This window comes from Conger conger, chromosome 6 (assembly GCF_963514075.1).
Source record: "Conger conger chromosome 6, fConCon1.1, whole genome shotgun sequence".
NCBI classification, from domain to species: Eukaryota; Metazoa; Chordata; class Actinopteri; order Anguilliformes; family Congridae; genus Conger; species Conger conger.
This window is the reverse complement of record NC_083765.1, coordinates 14,519,945-14,541,989: the sequence shown is the minus strand read 5'-3', so window position 1 is coordinate 14,541,989 and position 22,045 is coordinate 14,519,945. Positions and strand designations below refer to the sequence as shown.

Below are 22,045 nucleotides of genomic sequence, written 5' to 3'. Positions count from 1 at the left end.
CTGTGAAACCGGTCCAAATGATCCAGAATACTGGAGCCCAGCGGGTCTTCAACTTGCCTCCCTCCAGTTTTCTGGAGGTAAACTGGTTCCCAGTTGCAGCTTGTATCCAAGTCCAAACACTGGTAATTACCTACAAGGCCCTCACCTACAAGGCCCTCAATGCTCTTGCCTACCTCCAGGCCATGTTGGAGGCACATGGCCCCACTCAGTCCTGTGATCCACTACATCTGGTTGGCTAGCTGTCCCCTCCCTATGACAGCCTGGCTATTGCTCGGCCAGGTTGTGACTCTTGTACTGCCTGTGACTTCTGCTCCTACAGTCTGTGACCTCTCCTCCTTCAGTCAGGATCACTGAACCACTCCCCAGTTGCAAACTGAAAATCTCTTCAAGCAACACCTCATGCCCAGCTATGGCGACAGCTCCTGACATGGTCCATCCTAACTTATACACATGTCATTTGTTCACTATGCACTCATGCTTGGACTCTAGTCTTTTGTCATTATGACGTACTCCACTTGATTGCTTTATTAAATAGTTAGTATGCTCTGCCCTTTGTCCAAGATCAGCAATCTTATCCGAAAAGGCCCAATGTAGGTCCAGGTTTTTGTATTATCCCAGGACAATGACCTGTGACTTAACTAATTGACTAAACATGGTTTCAATCAAGATCTTGATAAGTACAATCAGATGTCTTAGTGCTGGGCTAAAACAAAAACCTGCACCCACACTGGCCGTTTTTGGATAAGATTGGACACTCCTTTACTGGATGTATATGCTCTGTAGTCTATTACTGTCAATGCACATTGTTTTCATGGCACTCAGAGGTGAATCATTAATCCTGCCAGCATTGAGTTCACTCTCGAATCCCTATGCTTCCTTGTAAGTTGCTCTGGGTAAGAGTGTAATTGTAATTGTAGTAGCCTACCCTTGAGAAAGCATGCCTAGGCTGCGTGTAGGAATTGTCGTTGGCTCCACATAATCATACACAGTCCTTCGATCCAAAGCCTAAAATGTAACTCTCAATGAAACCGTTGACACCGTCAAAGAACTACCCCTCTTGAAATCAAGCATTTTGTTTTTCAAGGCACTTTTTTTTTTTTTTCCTTTTGCAGTAGATGGCAGCAAAATACAATTGTTGCTCATGAGATCAACATTAAAAGGAATGGGTCTGAAACGGACATGCAATCAGTTTCCTGGCAAGATATTGCAATACGGCGTCAGTCAGCCATTGTGTTCAGTGAACAATTATTTAGGATAAAGTGCACACTTTAACCCTTTGAAGATGAATGCTTTTTCAAAATTCTAAGTAGGTTTTGTAGAACTCCATTGCTTACCATTACTAGTGGGGACGAATACATTCGAGTTCAGTTAAGAAAATTCTATACAGCTTTTACCTTCGGTCGCTTTCTTGTTTGGCGACCCCTCTAATATTTTATTTGTGAGCCAATGTTCCAAGATGTTTGAAATGTGTTGTTAATCCTTGTTTATAGCTTAGTTATAGTCCCACGCTTTAGCCAGCGCTGCTAGCATTTACGTGAAAGCATCACATCTGCTCAGATCAAGACAAATTCAACGATAAAGAAAATCGATTACGGTGCTGTTATCTCGTTTCCAAGATGTTGACAGTGTGTTAATCAAATTGAATTGAGATCGTATGAGGGCGCTAACTGTAATATAATTCTGCTAGCTAAGCAAATGCAAATATCCTATCTCTGGCTGCTTTACGACAATAGCGTAAAAGGTCAAAGGTCAACGCTCTTTCACCGGCTAGGAAGTCCCGGTGGGGCATCGCAACAACACGCCTTCTGTTGGTATATTTGAAATTATAAGAGGACTGTGACATTATCTCCTGTTTGAGGCGGATTTAATAAATACAATAAATAAAAATGGCCAAGAAACGAAGAGAACGTCGAGAAATTGATAGTATTTCGACAGAGACGTTAACTGAAGAGGAATCGGTGAAAAAAGAAGCAGATAACGTTATAGTCAAAGGTAACGTTAGTGCTAGCCAGTGCCTTTAATGGTAGTTGTTCCGCTAACGATAATTGGTCATCTAGTTTGTTAGCTGTGCTTATCCAGCGAGTTTTAACTAGCTATCTCTAACCGCACTCGTTATTTAAGGCACAGCTTGTATGTTATTGACTCCCAGGTCGAATTGCTACTAGCTAGCCTTCTTGCTAGAGTGAAGATATACAGGATATAGATATCAGATGGATAAACCCATGCTTCTGGACTCTCTTATTATCACAATCATACTACTGCTGATGTGAGCAGTTTTTGTGTGTAGCTGATAATGGGAGTCAAGTTAACTTGGCCACCTAAACTAATGCTAAGAACGTTAGTGCTGTGCTGCTAACGTTAGATATGTGTCTAACTATATCTAGGACTAAGCGAGCACAGTGTAGCTGGGAACGTTATGTTGCTAGTTGGCTTTGATGCCGGGTTCATATAGTGTCGTGGTGTCTAACGTGGCTAACTTGCTAATTCTGCGGGCTTGTCTTCCCTGGCCAGCACGATAGCCTTTTCCGAGTTAACGGTCTTTACGTGATATCATCGTATGCGCTGAACGCTCTATGGCATAAAGTCAACATTTCATAGTAGTGTGTAGTTACGTATAACGTTTGACTGTCGTTAGACCTTGCATTGACAAGTTAGCATACATAGCATTTATTTGGCGAACGCACAAAGTATTCCCAAGGGTGGCAGCAAGATGTGATGCAAAGCTCTGCAAGGTGTTGCACTTTGATGAATCAGAATGCATTTACTTTTAAGTGCGCACATGAGCGTGGAGGACGTAGCTAGTTGCAGGTCAAATGAATCCTGCAATTGCAGACAGATATATAGCATTACATGTATATACACCTACCCTTGGTAATTTAGTTTAAAATGCTTCTAAAAAAAACCTTTTTCTTCCCAAGGCCCAACATATTCTGGAGGAGGGTCAGCCCGTATGTCTCTCCTCATCTTGCTCTCCATCTTCAGCTGTGCAGCCTTTGTCATGTATCTGGTCTACAGAAATTTCCCAGATCTCACCGAGTAAGTTCCTACTTCTCTGCTGTGGTGTATTATATAGGAAGATTTAGCTAGAGAGACAGAGGAATGGAAAGATGATAAGAGGGCATGGACTGCCATATCACTGGGGAGACAAGATCTTTTCCATTTTCTCTCCGCTGCCCGCAGTTCGGTTCGGACAGGTCGTAGAGCATCAGAAAGCCAAGGACTGGCTTCTGTACAAATTCGGTACAAATACCTGGTTAATTGTTCTCACAATGTTTATTACGTCTGCTTTACAGCAGTTTTCCCACGTTAGCATAACTGCCTGTTGGGGATATGTTATCTTGTCAAGGATGAAGAAAGTGATTTTTTGTTTGTGGCTGTTTAAGTCCTCCAGTGAAACCACATCTTCATCACGTCAAGCCAGGCACTGAAACTCATTTCAAACGACACACAAAGCATAAATACGGAAAGCCGTACCACTTTTGGAACACATTCTAAATGACAAATGCACATCCTAAGCTTATATGAGTAATATTTAAAGAAGTACTGTATTGCTGTCAGAATGAAGGAGAGCACTTTATTGCTATGATTAATGGTGCCGTGATATCTAACAAAAATGTTGAGCACCCTAAGCTTGGCTGTCATTTGGCTTAAGAGTATTACAGTTTGCATTTCCTACGAAGCTGTTAGATAGTGCTTATAATCACCATATATAATTCTTATATAGGACCCTCCTACAAGTAAGTAAGAGTGCTTTGATTTGAATACAGTCACCATACAGACCGGTTTTATCCCTCTTTCCCACACAGTGATGAGAAGGATAAGATAAAGATTCCCAAAGACATGGATGACGCCAAGGCCTTGGGCACAGTGCTGTCCAAATACAAGGACACATACTACGCCCAAGTCCTGCTTGCCTACTTCGCAACATATATCTTGTATCCTTTGTGTGATAACTGAGGTGGGTCGGCTGAATCAAGGTGGATTTAAGTGCGCTGAATGGAAGAGCATCTGAACAGGTGGCTGTGGGTGTCACTATATGTGGATGTGGAGTAGTCCAGTAGTGGCCACTGTCAGGCCACTTTCACTCTCCTAGAGTCCTCCTAATTGTGTCGTAGTTGTGTCACTCATTTTAACCTTCCAATGAATGGATATGTGAGCATCATTTGCCTCTTTCTGTTTTACTATGTTTTACTATGGTTTTAATGGCTGTCCTGCTGGTGAGGTCAGGTTACTACTGAGCAATACCTTGCCTGGCCATCCTGCCTGGCAGAATGTTTTCATACATTTGTTTACATTTGTAAATCTAATGTAAAATTGTACATCAACCCTACAGAATGGGAGCTGTATGCCTGATGGCCATGGCAGTTTTTCCAAATGGAAATGATCACCAGGTGGGTGAAAGAAGGACCCAGCAGCTCAGTGTAATGCCTCTCTGTGTGAGAGACATTTCATCTGTTTATGCTCGTCGGGCCTAAGGGGTTCCCCCTCTGTGTGATCTGAGCTTGAGATGCAGATTGAGTCCTGCAGAGCAGTGGAGTCTGACACAAAGAGAGTGTGTGTGTGTGTGTGTGTGTGTGTGTGTGTGTGTGTGTGTGTGTGGGTTTGGGGTGGGGTGGGGTGGGGTGGTGGGGGAGGGGGTGCGGGCGGCAAGTTTAGGTTTTATGTCAGGTTTGTGCCTATGTGTTAATCTCTTAGAAAGGGCAATTGTTGTTTTTGCTGCATGTACACTAGCCATTTATGTACGCATTAGTATTCACTAGCCATTTCTTTAATGGTAACTTTTGTCCTTTTTGAGGATTACAAACGCTAAATGAATCATTTTCACTCTCCTTTCAAAGCCGACAAAAAAACAACACTTCCACAATTAAGCCGTTTGGCTGATGGCTTATTAAAATGATTGATTTAATAGCTTGGATAAATGATAAAGTAATACATTCTGAATGTCCTTTCACGCAGAACGACCCTTGTTGATAAAAGTGCTGTGCTAGTGTGATGACCTTGGTGAGATTATCAGTGGGTACGAGGCTCAGGTCAACAGTGTCCCTCTGTGACAGGAATGCCGTTCAGAGTCTGTTGCTGTAACACACACCATGTCCTCATGTGGCCTCTACTTGTTTACATGCAGATGCACCTGTTCACACTCTATGCAAGGCACACTTTGACACAGGTTGGCATGTCTGTGCGCTAGTCTAACTGTCCCAGGGTGTGTGCTTGTGTGTGCTCTTGGGCGGTGATTGGCTTGGGCCAGTAACAGGCAGTCAGATCAGAGTGAAGAGAGGAGGGGAGGTTGACCATGGAGGATGGGAGGGTCATGTAGGGTAGGTTCAGGGCTAGAATTTGTGTTCTTCTGAATGGACATTCGTTGCTGAGTCCAAAAAAGTTAGTGCAAATCCGGAATGGATTACTTAGACTTTGAGTGTTAGAGCTTCACTTGATGGGTAACCTGTCTGCTATTTAAGTATTATAAAAAAAAAAAAAAAAAAAAAGGGTCTGTGAACTGACCACGTGCTTGACTATGGGATTGAGGGAACTCTGAACGGCCATGTGAAAGTGAGGGATCTGGAGAGTGGGGACCAGGAATGTGTTTTTTCTGCAGAAATCCGCCTTGATTAAGAGAGTACAGTATGCCATACATACGTTGTCTTTTTTTTAGATTTCAGGGTAGATTCGAGTGAAATCTACTGCTACTATGAAATGCAGAGGAAACCTGTTTGATTAAAAATGATAAGCATCACATGAAACTACTGGTGCCTTGGTTCCTTTTTGGTGTTGCACAACGGAAGAAGTGCAGGAGATGTTTCTAGATAAGCGTTTAGTCTTGGATTACTTTGTCATCTTTGCAGACATAGTGGGTGTGTAAGCCAGTGTGTCATGCAGTTGTTCCAGGCCCTGCAGTTTGGAACAAATCCCGGTGCTAATTTCGCCTGAGGGAACAAGTTTGTTTCACTATGGAAGATGTCAGATTCATTTGTCATTCTTTTGAACTGCCGAATGTGGCACTCTTTACACGCTCCCTGCAGCTTTGCCCTGTCAGGCAATCCTTACTCGTTTAGTGATTCAATTATTACATTATAATTACTTGTAAAATGCTGATGCTCTTATCTAGAGCGATTCACAATAGTGGAGATCATTTGTCTCAGGAATACAGAAGTCTGATATCACCAAGGAGGCTCTGAAGGCACTTTTATCATCCATGTAAGGTGAGCTTAACTCTCCGAAAATTAGTATTCATTTTAATTTAGATGGTGACCTTGTATGACACAAGTGGAGTACACTTCACTGGCCAGAGAGAATGCAGGATAGTACTGCTCTTCAAGCTCTTATCAGCAGGCACATGATGTTGAATCCTCCAGCAATGTCAACATGAACCTTGACTCTTAAGGCTGTAGATTAGCGCTCATAGTTTATTTTTCCTGTTACTTTTATGGTCTTGCTGAGGAATTTTTCTGAGGAAACTTGTCACCCACCACTTTAAGTCTAACAGTATATTCACTACTTTATTTTATTTATTATGATAAGTTATTAACATTTGTTCTCTAATCATGTTTGTTACTAATCTGTTACTGAAAGGTTAGTCCTAAAATGTACATTTAATATATTGTGCTTAAAAACTTATAATTTCCTCAGACATTTCTCAGAAAGCTCCACCTGGTGTTAAGAGATGGGAAGTGCAATGAGAAATGTCAGCTTCTCAGTGTTTCCTGCTTTGCTTGTACTGTACTCTCCCATTTGTATGCATTTTGAATTGTGCCTTGTTTATTGTAGCTAAGTGATTAATTGGACTGCTTGTCTGCTGCTTTTCTAGATTCTTATTTACACTTGCCCTCAGCCGGCTCTCTTGAATTCCTATCCTCGTCGAATACAAGAGTTACAGGTGGAATTAAAGCTAACAGCCAAACACTGTTCTTGTGAATGGGTCCTCTGGCTGCTCTTTGTCTTGAAAAACTGCCCCTTTTTTTAGTAGCCACCATAACCTTTTCATTGACCTGGGGGAATTCTGGGAATGAATTGAGGCCATGAGCATGTGGCTGTTAAGCAGAGCACTCATTAGCAGGAGGGTGAAACACTTGGCGTGTGTGGGAAATGGTCTTCCGGATGACTTGGTGGCAGCCCCCCACTGATCTCTGTGCAGCAGTTAATGTTCTGTGTTCACTCTGTGAGTCTGCGATACCTCCATTTTGAAGCTGTGATGGTCTGGGCTGGTAGAAATGACTAACAGGTTAAGCCAGTGGTTGGGATCTGTTATATGTAATGTAACCAAGAATATGTGTTACCAGCTATATTTCCACAGATTTGTAGCTTTTCCAACGATGTTATAGATCCCTCTCTAATGTGAATACAGAGAACCCCTCTTGCAGTTAAGAGCTTCCCTATTTAGCTAATGCATATCTATGTTTCTGGGTTACTGTAATTCATATAGTAACTACATATTTCTGTGAGACGCTCAGGGCTGTAGGGCCTTTTCCCCTGGCAGCTTCTCTCAAACCTTGTTATGTTAGCAGCAGGTCAGACATCCATCTGTGTGCTGGAGTGCCATTGTGGGCCTTAACTCTGCTTTTTTAGCCTCCAGACATTCGCCATCCCCGGTTCTATCTTCCTCAGTATCCTATCAGGCTACCTGTACCCTTTTCCTCTGGCCCTCTTCCTGGTCTGCCTGGTAAGTATACCTGCTCAGGATCGTTGGCTATAATCTCAAGCAAAAGTCAAGTCATTTCCGAAGAAGGCTACGTTAGGATGCCGATACCAGTGGTCTCAGCATATACCTCTCTGAGGAAACAGCCCGGCAGGTCAGATGGCTTGTTAAAAAAAAAACTGCCATAAAGGGGACTTGTTCAGCCAGTTGAGTGAGAAAAATTGTTGGCAATAAAGCAAAGGTGATACAGGTGGATTTGAACTCATTTAAAAGCCTGTCCAGTTGACTCCATGTGATTACATGGCTCAGTGGACAAATCAACATCAGATCTCCAGTTTGTGTGAGGGGAGCTAGGATGCCAAAGGCTGCCTGGCGAGGAAGGGCACTGTGGGATATCGATCAGGGAGCCAGGCTCATTTGCCACAACCCATTACAGAAATGTAAGTCATTGGTATGAGAACTGTTCCCAGGACTGATCACTCATTCTGACATAGTGCGTCATGAGGAGAGTAGCCCATCCCTCATTAGACATAAAAATGTCTCATTAAAAACAATGAACAGCTCCTTATGGACAGGGTGGCTTGACTATCTCAGAAACTGTCTCTAGTTTCCAGAGAATGGTGCAAAACACAAAAAAAATCCTGTGAGCAGCAAAAACTGCTTGTTAATGAGAGAGGTCAGAGGAGAATGGCCAGATTGGTTCAAACTGACAGGAAGGCGACAGTAACTGAAATAAGCACACATTACAGCCGTGGTATGCAGAAGAGCATCTCTGAACACACAATCCTTGATCCTTGAAATGGACGGTCTGCAGCAGCAGAAAACCAATAAGTCCTAATAATTGACTGTATAATGTGAGAGTGTTTATCTATACCATATTGGCTGTTGGGTGGAGGGTACTACGGACATTCATGTCAGGATGAATCTGGTTCCATACTGTGTTGAGGAGGAAGAGAACAGCCAGTTTCTATGTGTGTGTGAGTTGCTGTTGGCAGCTGTCCTTGGTCTGCTTACCCCACCCATTAATTGAATGTTGTTGTGGTTAGGTTTTGATAGTAAATGTATGAATACTGATGAGTAATAATATGGGATTTACAGTGTTCAGGCCTGGGGGCCTCCTTCTGCTACATGCTGTCCTACCTGGTGGGCCGGCCGGTGGTGTATAAGTACCTCACGGAGAGGGCTGTGAAGTGGTCCCAGCAGGTAAGGCTGTGCTGCATGTGCCCTGCATGTTACAAAGGGAAAAGATATGTGGCGACTTGACTACTTAACCATTTGGAGCCACTTGGTGCATGATGGGTAATTTGGGGGATGTGGGATGATCTTTGACTCCTGCATTGACTGTTCAGTTTGTATTGCTGCACCCTATAAGAATGATTAACGCGGTTCTGGTTGTTTCTTTAGGTTGACAAACATAGGGAACACCTGATTAATTACATCATCTTTCTACGGATCACGCCCTTCCTGCCAAACTGGTTCATCAACATCACCTCCCCCGTCATCAATGTTCCCCTTGGGGTCTTCTTCTTGGGCACTTTCTTAGGTAAGGGGCAGATTTTAATGGAATTAGCCAGTTGGTTTTGAAGAACATTTCCATTGACATTCGTTATTGTTACAGCCATTTTCTGCTGTGCTGCTCTTCACATTAGCATGACCGCCCCCTGAGTATAGCCAGTTAAAATCAGATGAACTGTTTAGCAATTTATTTTTTCAATTATTTTTATGAGAGAATATTGTGTCGCTGTGTTGCTCATGTGTAAAGGTTCTTACTTCTTTTTTTCTGACTGTGAAAGGTCTTAGTTGATTGTAAGGGGCGTCATTAAGAGCAGTCGTGTGTAAAGTGTCCTAATTGTGTCTAAAGTCCTGACTCAGCCCTCTCTCCCCTTTAACAGGTGTGGCACCTCCGTCCTTTGTGGCGATCAATGCGGGTACGACCCTGTACAAACTGACGACCGCAGGGGAGGCCGTGTCCTGGAACTCTCTGGCTGTTTTAGGGGTGCTGGCCCTGCTCTCCCTACTGCCGGTCTGCTTCCAGAAGAAGCTTCAGCAGAACATGGAGTAACCCTCCTCCCCCCTGCCCTGCCACACCCCACGCCACCAGGGTACTCACAGATGCCTCTGCCAGTCACATAGATTCCCAACACCCGCACAGGAGGCTCATGTCGCACGCTCAGCCAGCGGTGTTGTGACCTTGAGGCTCCTCCCTGCTGGAGGGGCAGACTGCTTTTCTTCACCTCACAACCCTCATTCTCAGCTGCTGTGTCAGCGCTCTGCTCTTAATGCGTTTACGTGTGTAATGATCTTAATGTTGACCACAAACTCTCCTCCCCAGCCGTTAATGAATACTCCCTTCACCCTCCACGCGAATGCAGTCCTTCCCCTCACACTCCGTGCGAATGCTGTCCTTCCCCTCACACTCTGCTCCCCTCACACTCTGCTCGAATGCTGTCCTTCCCCTCACACTCCGCGTGAATGCTGTCCTTCCCCTCACACTCCGCGCAAATGCTGTCCCTCCCCAGGCTTCCTTTGCATCAGTGCTACATGAGTAGCTGTCTTAGCAGATCTGAACAGATCACGCGTAACTTGAAAGCAATATCTATCCTGCCAATTGTGCTGACGACTTTGGTTTGTTTGTGTCTTCCCTGGCAAAGTGGATGCTCATTCACTGGAGAATGGAGAATGTGCCTCAGATTATATGATACACTGGTAAAACTTAAGCCCACATTTTATTTTTAATACTTTGTTTCACCCCGTAGAAATACTGGTTTGTTTGGCATGTGTTGCTACAAATCTCCCCTTTTACTGTATCAGCTTTACACTTTTGTATAAATAGTCAAAATGGAGGAGTCTTTGAGCCCTGTAGGACAGAGGAGCCATTTGATCCTAAAAGGAGGACTGGTGTCCATTTGCTGATTCACGGTACTAGGCATACAATAGAATGCTCTCCAACACATGGCTAACTGGTGGCTGTAGCCACTTGCCTTCAGCTTATTGCTGCAAACCATGTGGAGTACAAGCAGCTGATGATTGCCATGCTAAGATAACTTGACTACCCAGAAACTATAGATATATTTGAATTTCCTGCCTCTTCTTTGACAGTGTCAACTGCCTGTGTTGTTACTGCCTAATATGAGCACTTCTGTTGTGGTTGTAGAAGACTGGTGCTGAATGAAGTGAGGAAGACCAGTACATATCCCCTCCCTCAGTGTGTGGTGTGACTGCAAGTGCTACTGGTTACTGATTTAGCGCTGAGGTAGAGCTTCCATCTTGACTAATTGGCCAGTCTTCTCCAGGTGGCTCAGTGGAAGATGATGCAGCCATTGCATTTGTGGGATTTCCATGCAGTGGGTCTCCCTTTATTTCCCAAAGCCGCCAATAAATAAATGAGTTGATGCTTATTTGTCCCTCCCTGTAGGGACTTTCGCACTGCTAATATAAAGGATCCTAATTTAGGTGTGTGATTGCTAGTAGCTGACTGGTATGTGTGGGTTTCTGACAATGGACCTTTTGTGTTGTGTGTGTGCTTGTTTAAGTTGAATCTGAATTTTATTTTTGCCTTGAATAGTACATGATGAGAGGTTACTGGAAGCTTCGTGTGAGACGTAACATTTGAAGCCATTGCCTGGAAAGTTGCCTGGGCCCTTTTCCCACTCTTGTATGGTTAAGGTCTCAACTAAAATAAATATTTCCTAATAGTGGACATTTTTAAGGTTGATAAGGTGGTTTCAGACAGCTTTCTTCCCCTGAGTCTTAATTTTTCCCATACTTCATATACAAGTGCGGTTTGACACTTTTCTTTTTTTTGTTGATACATGTTTCAAATCTAATTAAAATAACCAGACTAATATATTCATGCAACTTCAGGAAATCTAACTGTTGGGAGTTGTTTAAACTGTAATAGTACTTTGTCTTAAATTAATTAATGAAGTTCCCAAATATTTAAGGCAGGTTTTACAAGGGCACAAAAGTAGTATCTGAAAGTTTGATATTGGCTCCCTGCAGTTGCTGATGTTTGTGGCACACGCAGGTTTTGAGGGTTTATTAATGACTGATCTGTTTTGTGGAAACAGTTATCATTTGTAGGGAGTTAAATGTCCTCACTTCTGTCTATAAGGTGCAATCACTGTTCTCCGTCAGTCTAATCGGGTAGTATCAAATCAATGTACATTCTGGCGCTGGTGTCCCCAGCCCTGCTTCTTGAGAGCTGGAGAGTGAAACCTTGCTTCACTTGTTTTCCAAGGAGTAAGTTGCTGATCTTTAGGTCCAGACCCTGTGGCTCCGTAGGACCGGCGTAGGGCCCCCCTGCAGTAGTATACTATGATTGTCACCTTCCTTTCTGTTGAAGGGTATCTCAGTCTACCAAAATTGTTTAAATCTAAAATGTATCCGAGTAAATGACCATTGTGCTGCAATGGTTGTATATATGCAGTGTATATTAACAGACCCCTTTTTCTGAAAACAAATGGTCTTTAGCTGAGACCACTTTAGCACCACTTGTTGTGTGGGACTTTTATAACCAGGAGATCCACAGGACATTACCCATTTGGGTGTGCTGAAATTGGTGATGGGCATTTTCTTTATATAGAATTTTTATTGATTTGATACTAACTGAAAGAGCAGGGGGTTTTTTTCTTGATACCTCATACCCAGTCTCATATTCTTATACAACATGTAAAGTTATATTAATATGTTTTGCTAATTGTTAACATTAATCTGATTTTACAAGCTTCAACACAGCAGTAGTAGTTTCTCTCAGTTCACCTCTCAATGGTGAGTTTATGTGAGATGTGCTGAATTCTGTCTGTTCAGAATGTTTGCCATGTTTGTAATCATGTGTTGGACAGTTTCTTTGAAACTACAGTATTAAATTGTACTTTAAAACGGTATGTATTGTATGATCTGTATTTAAAATGCCATCTTTGACACCTTTTTTTTTTCAAAGCTGATGTTGAAAAAATGACTTTTATTATCCAGATATTTATTATCGATATGATAAATAAAAACAACACACAAATTATTTATTTGTCTAAGTCTGTGTAATGTTATCCTTAGATTTCGAGTGGGATAAATGCATAGCATTTTCAAAATACGCTAGGAAGGGAAGAATGTGAATACGCCACCATTCTGTCGAGAAGGTTGCATGATTAATTTGTGGTCACAAGAGGGCACTCCTCACATTTTTGGTAAAATGAATGAAGCTAACCGGATTACATATAAAGGTTGAATCTGATATAATGCAGTGCAAATTGACGTTACAATTTGATTTTTGTTTAGTGCGGCAAATGTACATTTCAAAATGGTTGTATGTAGACGCACAACATTTGTCCGCAAATTGAATATTCATATAACTGCAGATGTGCATGCAATGATGCGAATAAATGATAACTGCAAATCCGCGATGACAGAACCTTAACAGTTACATGAATGTGTGTCGAATAGCCTGCTATTAAAGAGAACCAGGTAAATGCAACCTTTGAGGTAAAATTACATCTACTGCTGTAAATTCTTCAGTTGGTACTATTACCATCCGGATATTGTTTTAGTTTCAGCAAATGTGTATTCTCAAGTGTATCAAAGGATGTCTTTATTTTCGTGTTTTTTCTTGGTGGTTATGTCTTTTAGGGATTTTGTTGCAGATTCTAGTAGAACAACAATCATGCTAAAGAGTGCTAATAAATGGATAGTATTACTCGACATTTAAACAACTTAAATAGAAACATTTAAACAACCTATGCAGTTTACTCTTAGACCACATCGTTAAAATAGATATTTGCTGTCATTGTTGAAAACTACGATCCCCGTCACATTACACTGAGAAATAGTCTAATCAGTGCTGCATCTGAAGGGGTTAAAACCCATAACGTAATCGGTTTTTCTCTCCTCAGCATTAGGCGCATGCGCAGTGTACACTCTAAAACAAGCCAGTCTTAGGGAGGTTTCTCGGATTCTCTGGCAGATGAAAACAGCTGTACCGGAGCCCAGAATGCAACTCGGTTGCTTCTCTCGACTCCGTTCTTAGCCTTTCAGCAGTACATCCATAATGGCAACAAGGAATGGTTCTCGGACCGCCTAATATGCCCTCGATTGATACGGCGAGAACGAGGGCACTCGGACCATCCTCAAAATGACCACCGGCTTCAGCTCGAACTCCTGTCGATTCGCAGATTACTTCGTTATCTGCGGATTAGACACCGAAACTGGGTTGGAACCAGACGAACTCTCCGGTAAGTGGCTATGTTACAGTAGGGGACCAGTGGGAATATTTTTCCTAATTGTACCCCTTTAGCTTACGATGTATAGCTAGCTATACCGTATACGCTTGCTAGTCAGGATAGTGACATTCCAACTGACTCGTTGATATAGCCTAGCGCTGCCTGCCCCAGGAGCAATCAAACATTAAAAGTGCATACTTTTCAATAAAAATAAATAAATATATGAACGCAATTAATTTAGTGAAAAATATAGTGAGTTTGGGCAGTGCGTGTATATTTCTTCTGTATATAGAATGTTTTTTTTAGGTTGGGCTTTGTCCACGCTGGTTGGACAAGCGAAAACAATACTGACGACCAGCAACGATTACACGAAGGCCACTGGTAATACTTAGACAGTCTAATCAGAGATGTGGGAGACGCTCCCTTTGGATTAACAGTTAGAGTGGACATTGCGACTATGTTGGCCTTTATAACACCTTGTGTCTGACCTGATGATTGACATTTTAGGATTGTTGGCTCTTGCAATAATACACGGTCACTTTGACAAGTTATAAACACTGATTAACTTTATTGACATTGTGGAAAAAGATTTACAGCCTACCTATAGCCTACTGTTTAAGATCATGTGATTGTGAGTATGAAATCCATTAATTAGCTACATTAATGTTTTTTTGGTTATGTAGGAGCTTGTAATTCTGTTGACTTATTTTGATTCTACTTACGAGCTCAATTTTTATAAAACGCCTCTCTTGTGGTAAACGCTTCCTCTTAAACTAGGTCAGCAGATTACAAGATAACTGAACTATACATTCAATATATTAGTCAACATGGAATGCCCCCCCCCCCCCCCCAAAAAAAAAAAAAAATAGGTTAAAGGTACAAAAATGGCAAGCGTTTTAATAAAAGTATCACGTATTGCTGTATGCCTTATTATGTCATAGTTTTACAATGGAAGAGATACGGTCTTCCAAAAGGCATAAAGTCATATTGCTATCATATTTCTAAATACTGATTTGAATCTTGGGTATCTGAGAGGAAGATGTGTCCAAAAAAGATTGCTAATTATATGAAGTAAAAACAGTTCTTTCTCATGAAATGTCTTAACCTCAGGGCAGTCAAAGACAGTGGGTAAAATAAAATCTTTGTGGGAGAGAGAGACAGAGTTGTTTCTTTGCGAGTTAGCAGCCTGGTCATGTGTTCATGTTGAGGAACACTTGTTTGAGTCCAGTGTCTGTCACGTGCTTGCACACAATTTGAGGGGAGTTAAACGAACCAGACTGAGAGTACAGGAAGTGATTGAAACAAAAGGAGGATTGGGGCCGTCTTTCTTTCCCGCAACGCGCTCCTGGGGGTTGGGGTGAGTGTGCTCCTGTGTTCCCTCCTTCCCCCTTGGAGAAGAGAAAACAGGATGATGTCATTGTAAACCCCAGTGACACCAGGAGCACAGTGTGTCTCTCTCCAGTCCCTTATGAGGAGGGGGAGGAAGGGGAGTTAGTCAGCTGCTAATGTGAGAGCCAGGGACGTGGACGTGGAGCAGTGTGGGTCGCGTCCGGGGGTAATCTGCGCTTGATGAGTGGCCACGTCAAGCTGAATGTGTTTAGCACATCCCCACAGCCTGGCCGTACGCGCTCCCCGTGGGGGTAGCCTCTAAGCGAGGGGCCAGGCTGAGGTCAGGGCCTGCTCCACATCGCGGAGAGGCGCACTGGGGAATCACTGAGCCGGCACAGTGTATGGCTCACAGGGGGAACAGAGTGGTGTCATTTACTTGCTTTCCCTTTTCATAGCATCATACAGTCTTCGTGTCTTGTACACGGCAGCGGGCAGTGTTTTATGAGGCCTCACATGGAACATTTTAAAGCATTTTCCTTTTCTTCCCTAGCTCAGGATGCTGTGTGCTGCTAATGTGCACCACCATGTGATGTGCTCTGGCCTCTGTTGTTGGTTGAAAAGCCTTCTTGAAAGATAGCATCCTTGTTTCTTTCCCCCCTTTAGCATTTTGTTTGGTTAAGTGAATGCAGCTGCTGACAGTTAATCGATACTGATGGCCGCTCCAGACAGAGCTGGTATAAAAGGCCAACTATTAGTAAAACAGAGATGTGTGCACGTAATGCACAGAAGGCTAATCCTTCTCCTCAAAGTACACTCTTTCTAGAGACAAATGGATTGGAAAAGCTCTAATGGGGTTTTTATGGTACATCGCATCCTGCTTGTTGAATGGACCATTTTCGATTTCATACAGTACTCCAGAGACCCTGTCTTTAATATTGTTGGCAAAATGCAAATTGTTGTGTTTGTATTCCCAACTATTGCAGTCAGATATGATTAATGCAAACCCCTGTGTTTGCGTGTGTCTGTCTGTCTGTCTGTCTGTATGTATGTCTGTGTGTGTTTGTGTGCCCCTTGTGTGTGTGTATTTGTGTGCCCCTTGTGTGTGTGTGCTGTGCTTGTTTGTCTATGTGTGTTTGTGTGTGTGTGTGTATGTGTGTTTGTGTGTGTGAGTGTGCCCCTTGCTTATGTGTGTGTGTTCCCCTTGCTTGTGTGTGTGTGTGTGTGTGTGTGTGTATTGTGGTTGTGTTTGTGTGTTGTGCTTGTGTGTATATGTGTGTTTGTGTGCCCCTTGTGTGTGTGTGTGTATTTGTGTGCCCCTTGTGTGTGTGTTGTGCTTGTTTGTCTATGTGTGTTTGTGTGTTTGTGTTTGTGTGAGTGTGAGTGTGAGTGTGTGAGTGTGAGTGTGAGTGTGAGTGTGAGTGTGAGTGTGTGTTGTGCTTGTGTGTGTGTGTTTGTGTTTGTGTTTGTGTGAGTGTGAGTGTGAGTGTGTGAGTGTGAGTGTGTGTGTGTGAGTGTGTGTGTGTGTTGTGCTTGTGTGTCTGCCCCTGGCACCCATGCAGCATCATGACTTGACACCCCATGAGAAATCATTATAGCACTGCACTGAGGCTGAGATGACAAGGCGCAAATGTTCAATGAATAACAACGGAAAAATGATTTGTTCTGTATCATAAAGTTGTCTGCTTACAGTAAAATACACAGATATATACCAACAGCCAGAGATAAAATAATACACATATATTTATATTTTTTCTGTCCTGTTGCAGGTATAAAACCCAAGGGTTCTAAAAGAAAATGCTTTGGAACCTGACTAATAAAATGGCTCGTGATACAATAGAACCCCCTCCCAGTAAAGAAGTCTATCACTTCACCTAGAATAACAACCCTTCCCATTCTTTGACCTCATGTTGAAAATAACACACTTAAGAAAGAGGTAGTGTCTTTGCAATGTAATGAATTATTAAAGGTCTGAGGGCCCTGTTTGTTGATATGCCTTGGAGAAGTGGAAGTGGAAGGCTACTTCCTGTTCATTTGCCAGTATACTCTATTGCTACGAGGCCTTAGCAACACCAGCTCTTTAGCAACTGCTACTGGAAAACAGAGGCCTACTTTAGCATTGGCTACCGTAGAAGAGACACCATTTAACAGGGTTCACCCTTTAGCAGTACAGAGGTTTCTCTTAGCAATGGCTGCCTGTTATCCTGTGCAGGCTATAAACATAATTTTTGCTAAAGCGATTCTGAGAAATCTGCATTTGATTTTATTGTTTGTTTATACCTCCCTCTTCTCCGCCCAGCAGCGGCTGCTCTTTCTAGCCTCTGGAGTCATATGTGCTCAGTGCGTAGTCCTCTCCATCAACAACAAGCTGCATCATGTCTGGTCAGGCAGACGCAGCGCAGGAAGTCTGAAAGGACGAGACGCTGCAGCAAGCGTTTTCTCCTGCGCTAGCGCTGAGCCATGCGGGCTGTTTCTGAAGCCCTGCGTGTCTCTCCTACAGGCAGCCTGTGGTAGCGAGAAGGGGGCGGCCCTTGCTAGGGCTTGGCGGGTAGTGTTTCGTGGTGGAGAGGAATGTGGAATCCGTGTCATTCCCCACATAGCTCCGGGGGCCGTGGAAACGTTTCTGCTGAGACATGCCGTGCATTTTCCGCTAATTTAGAGCGTACGGCCAACTTATCTGTGAGTTACCATGCGTAACCTTGAAAACTAGCTTACTGTTGAACATTGAAGTGCTCATGGTCATAACCCTGTTTTGTTGGAAAGCCCTGTTATGAACAGGGTGCAAATTGTGAGAGCTGAACCAAAGAGAGAGAGGGAGACCAAGGCAAACTGGTGTATTATGGGAAGGGGATCAATGTCCATCACCCCACACACATACCTTTAGATCCTGGCCCCCAGGCAACGTAAGAAACTAAAGTTAACAGGTGTGTCTCATGCCACTGCTGGTAAGGTAACCACTTTCTCCGGGTAACTTTTCAACAACATGGTTACAACGTTGTCAGATTGCTGAAAGACGACATTGTTGCAGTGAAACAGTGTTATTCCGAGAAGGCTTCTTCTGTCATTGTCAAGAGGCATTTTGAAGACGCCCGTTCAGACGTGTGTCTGAGACGAGTACAGTCTCCTCTGATTCAGAGACGATAGTGTGGAGGTTTGTCGTACAGACTCGCAGTGCGGTTATCACAGAGGCCTGTGGAAAATTCCATCAGTGCTCCCTCTGAGTTGAGAGAGACAAAGAAAGAGAGTGCAGAGAGAGGCATCCATTAGCTTTGTGGCAAACAGAGCCGTCGTGGGTTTGTGAACAGAGAGGTGCTCTGTCTGAGCCAAGAGAGTTTTGAGTGCTTCTCTGAGGATCTTCCTGAATTCACCCTGTGAATCACGGAGGAGCTCTGGGACTTTAGCAGACTTTGAGAGCTTTAGCGTTTATTCTTGGCTCCCCAGTTCACGCACTGGTCTGGAAACCGGAGGCAACCACAATGATGGAAATGACGGCGGTTTCAAGCATCGCCATGGCATCCATGTTCTGCCATTCCCATTCATGTGGGTCTTCTAGATGCTTGCTCCTGGTGCACCCAGACAGCTAAGCTGTGCTGTTGTAGTCCTCTCTCTGCTCATAGAGCCCATTAGAGCACGGGGAAGCATGTCTGTGCAATCTCTAATGGCTTAACTGAAGTGCGACAGCTTGTTGTCATGGCTGCCGGTCAAACCTTCAGAACTGGCAGAGCGCTTTGGGGCTCCTGCTATGTTGGGCCGACTGACTGAAGGAGTAGGTTCTTTGTGTTCTTCTTATGAGGTCACTTCCTCTTCCTTTCACTTTTCTTTTGGCTGTTGGGCTGACAGGCTGAAGGAGTAGGGTCTTGGCACTACTCGTATGAGGTCACTTCCTCTCAGCACCCTATTGGGTTCCTGGGATCGGCTACATTCACTCCATGGTGGCTGGCCTGCTGAAGACGCAGAGAGCCGCAGGGCAAACTGCTTGTGCATGGGTGCCACTTCTCTGTGAGCTGCGTCACATTGAATAGATTCAGCCTGGCCTTGCATGTTGCTGTGTGTGCTACCTTGGTTTTTGTGTCTGTTCTTGTGGCTTTTGTGATGGAGAGAGGCATAGTCGGGCATTAGCTATGAGTGGTGTGCTTTTTAGGAAACTCCAGATTTGGCAGATTTGGCTGTGGTTGGCGGTGTGACTCAGCCTTGGCTACACGTGAGTGGCAGGGTTTATCTCTGTCACTCTCTCCTTCTCCCTCTGTGTCTGTGTCTGTCTCTGTCACTCATTCACTCTCTCTTTCTGTATGCCTCTCTCAATTCAATTCAAAAGGAGCCTTTTCACTATTTTTCTTTGTCTCTCTGTCTCTCTCTCTTTCTGTCACCCTCTATCTTTCTCTCTTCTTCTCCGTTTCTCTCTCTCTCTCTGTCTGTCACCCTCTATATCCATCTCATGTAACTGTCCGTACCCTCTCCCGATCTGTGTCCTGAAGTCACTCTTTCTCACATTGCGCAACGAAGAATCTCCCAGCAGCACTCAGGACCCAGAAGTCACGTGCCTGGAGATTGCACAGTCCTGCTTTCCTCATAGCCTCTGTGGGCTCCAGCACATCGCCTGGGGGAAGGCGCGTGGACTCGTTCCAGGCAAGATGACTTGCAGTGTCAGTCAGAATTTATGCTGGCGAGAGCACCAGTCGGGCCTTGAAATCCTTTCATCCGAGGGCAGAGATTTTCCGCGCTCCTGTTTGTTTTGTTTTTACAGCGCCGGCCTTGCTTAACCGCGGACCTGTTTCCGCTCGAGCTTGGAGAAGCAGGGAATCGACGGTTTCGGTTCCCTTGTTGTCTCTCTGAATAGGAGCTGACATGCAGTCTACCGGTGAATCCAGAACACGCAAAGTTTATGTAACATTGCGTAATGCTCACAGTGCTAAACCAGTGGTTTTTACGTTGGGTGAAAGGCATTTGGAGAGGCAGGGATGAGTGTTTCTCTGCTCCCCTCCTTGGTCCTGCTGCTGGGGAAGGAGATGCCTCCTGTCCTTCTTCAGCCTCTCGCTGAGAGCCCGACATTCCTGCTTTTCTTTCAGCATGTTCTCCAATCTCCCTTTGTCTCTTCCCTGGGTTTTTAATCACAGACTCACTGGTCTTTTCAGTAGGCCTAGGCTATATGTTCTCTTTCTTCCCCGCATTTAGAGAAATAAAGTTTCAAATTTAGTCTATGCCTGTCTAAGCCTAAAAAGTCATGTAAAGTATTACTTTAAAATATCCTTACATTTTACTTCAATGTGCATGAATAGCTCATGCTGAGTTTTGAAGGTATTGTATTGTTTTTATATGCTGTACAAAATTACATTGGCGATGCATGCAAAACATTTAGGCCTGTGTGTGGATTTTGACATGGTGAAGCGATGATACGCTTTTCAGTTTTATATAAAATATTTGGTTGGCTGCTTTTTCACGGCGGCTGTTTAAGTTACTCTGCTGATGAATGCAGTGGGGTTTGCAGTCATTCGGCTGGAACATGGCCAAGTTTGGGACAAAAAAAAAGCTCCTTCGCCCACAGTGGCTTGGTGCAGGCTGATGGCCTAATTAGCATATGTATGAGAGCCCCCACCCTCCGGCGCTCTGTGATTGGCCGGCCCGCTGCCCGCGTGCAGCCGAGGACCGCAGAGTAAACAGGCCAGCTGCTGGGCCCGGGCCACACGCTGCTCTCACCATTCACATGCTAACCTGGCAGCCATTTCCCAGCCTCCCCCAGTGACATCACTGCCATCTCTCACACTGACTTGTGTTGGCTGTGAGAAACAGGACGTTATGCTCCCGTGACGACAGCACTGCGTTTGATCTTATCAAAATACCAGATAAGCTGCCAGTCATAACTTGTTCCCAGTTGTTAAGGTCATAATTTCCAAACAGGAATTTTTCAGTGAAAGTACTTTTGAAACTGGGGTTCTCCCTCTGAGAGAGGAATTCAGATAGTCACCTCTCTCTCTCTCTGTCTTTCTGTATCTCTTCCTCTCTCAGTTCCTCTCTATCTGCCTGTCATTTAGTTATTCACTGCCAAATAAGTCAAGCTCAGGATCCAGCATGTTAAGATGTGGTTTTCTGCAGATACACATATGTAGACCTAATACAATACAATAAAATACTTTATACCACGGCACTGAAAAATAGCTGAATACCTAGGGCAAAATTCTGATTGGCCGAGATGTGTCACTTGTATTATTTCTTCGTATAACCTTGCTAACGAGAAAAGATCGAACAGGTGTGTAGAATTTTTTCACACTAAAATATCGAACAAATATCGATGCGTGCAACATACATACACTAGATACTAAGCAATGCATTTGGAATTTGTGCAAGTAGTCCGGCTATAGCCAACCTGGTGACAAAAATATGCTACTGTAGGGTACATTGCATTGAGTTGGACTACACTGCATTGTCGGAAAGATAACCATGGGAGATGTTTCAATAATGTAACTGAGCGTTTTAACTTATAATAACAGTAGTAGTAATAACTTAACTTACAACACACAAGTGAGTGAGGAGAGAATTATCAATGTATAGAGGAAGATACTTATATTCCAAAAATATATTCAGTGCACTGATATTCTCTATAAACTAGCTACATATGGCGTGAAGTCCATAATAATTTAATATGTCGTTTTCGTGACTGGCTGTAAGAACGAGACATGCCATCTGATTTTGACAGCTGTGCTGTACAACTCAACTAAATATTGAGGTCTTTCTACTCTTTAGTTCAAAATGGGAAGGGCTCCATTCAGCTGAATCGCAGTGAAGTCTGGAGCACAGCGTCAAATTTATTTAAGTTGCTTAGTATTATTTTGCGAGCTAACATCAGTTAATAGCCTAATGTTTTATTTCCTTTTAGCGA

The 22,045-nt window shown here is 43.6% G+C and overlaps 2 protein-coding genes across 5 annotated transcripts in view; both read left to right on the top strand.

Moving 5' to 3' along the window:
- Positions 1 to 1,166: 1,166 nt before the first annotated feature.
- Positions 1,167 to 12,650, top strand: tmem41b (transmembrane protein 41B). Of its 3 annotated transcripts, none has more exons than XM_061245509.1 (7): positions 1,167 to 1,306; positions 2,919 to 3,036; positions 3,807 to 3,935; positions 7,564 to 7,657; positions 8,732 to 8,836; positions 9,038 to 9,176; positions 9,526 to 12,650. In XM_061245509.1, the coding sequence occupies exons 2-7, from the start codon at positions 2,951 to 2,953 to the stop codon at positions 9,693 to 9,695; spliced, it is 723 nt and encodes a 240-aa protein (XP_061101493.1). In that variant the 5' UTR covers positions 1,167 to 1,306; positions 2,919 to 2,950; the 3' UTR covers positions 9,696 to 12,650. The 3 variants fall into 3 exon arrangements, with proteins under 3 accessions (XP_061101493.1, XP_061101492.1, XP_061101494.1); XM_061245508.1 differs by lacking the exon at positions 1,167 to 1,306 and adding an exon at positions 1,754 to 1,992; XM_061245510.1 differs by lacking the exon at positions 1,167 to 1,306 and adding an exon at positions 2,184 to 2,266.
- Positions 12,651 to 13,559: 909 nt separating this feature from the next.
- LOC133130211 (DENN domain-containing protein 5A-like) overlaps positions 13,560 to 22,045 on the top strand; it is a 43,467-nt gene continuing 34,981 nt past the window's right edge. For both annotated transcript variants that reach the window (XM_061244604.1, XM_061244603.1), the window contains exon 1: positions 13,560 to 13,857. In XM_061244604.1, coding sequence (XP_061100588.1) covers positions 13,758 to 13,857 — 100 coding nt within the window. In that variant the 5' untranslated portion in view covers positions 13,560 to 13,757. The remainder of the gene's footprint in view (positions 13,858 to 22,045) is intronic.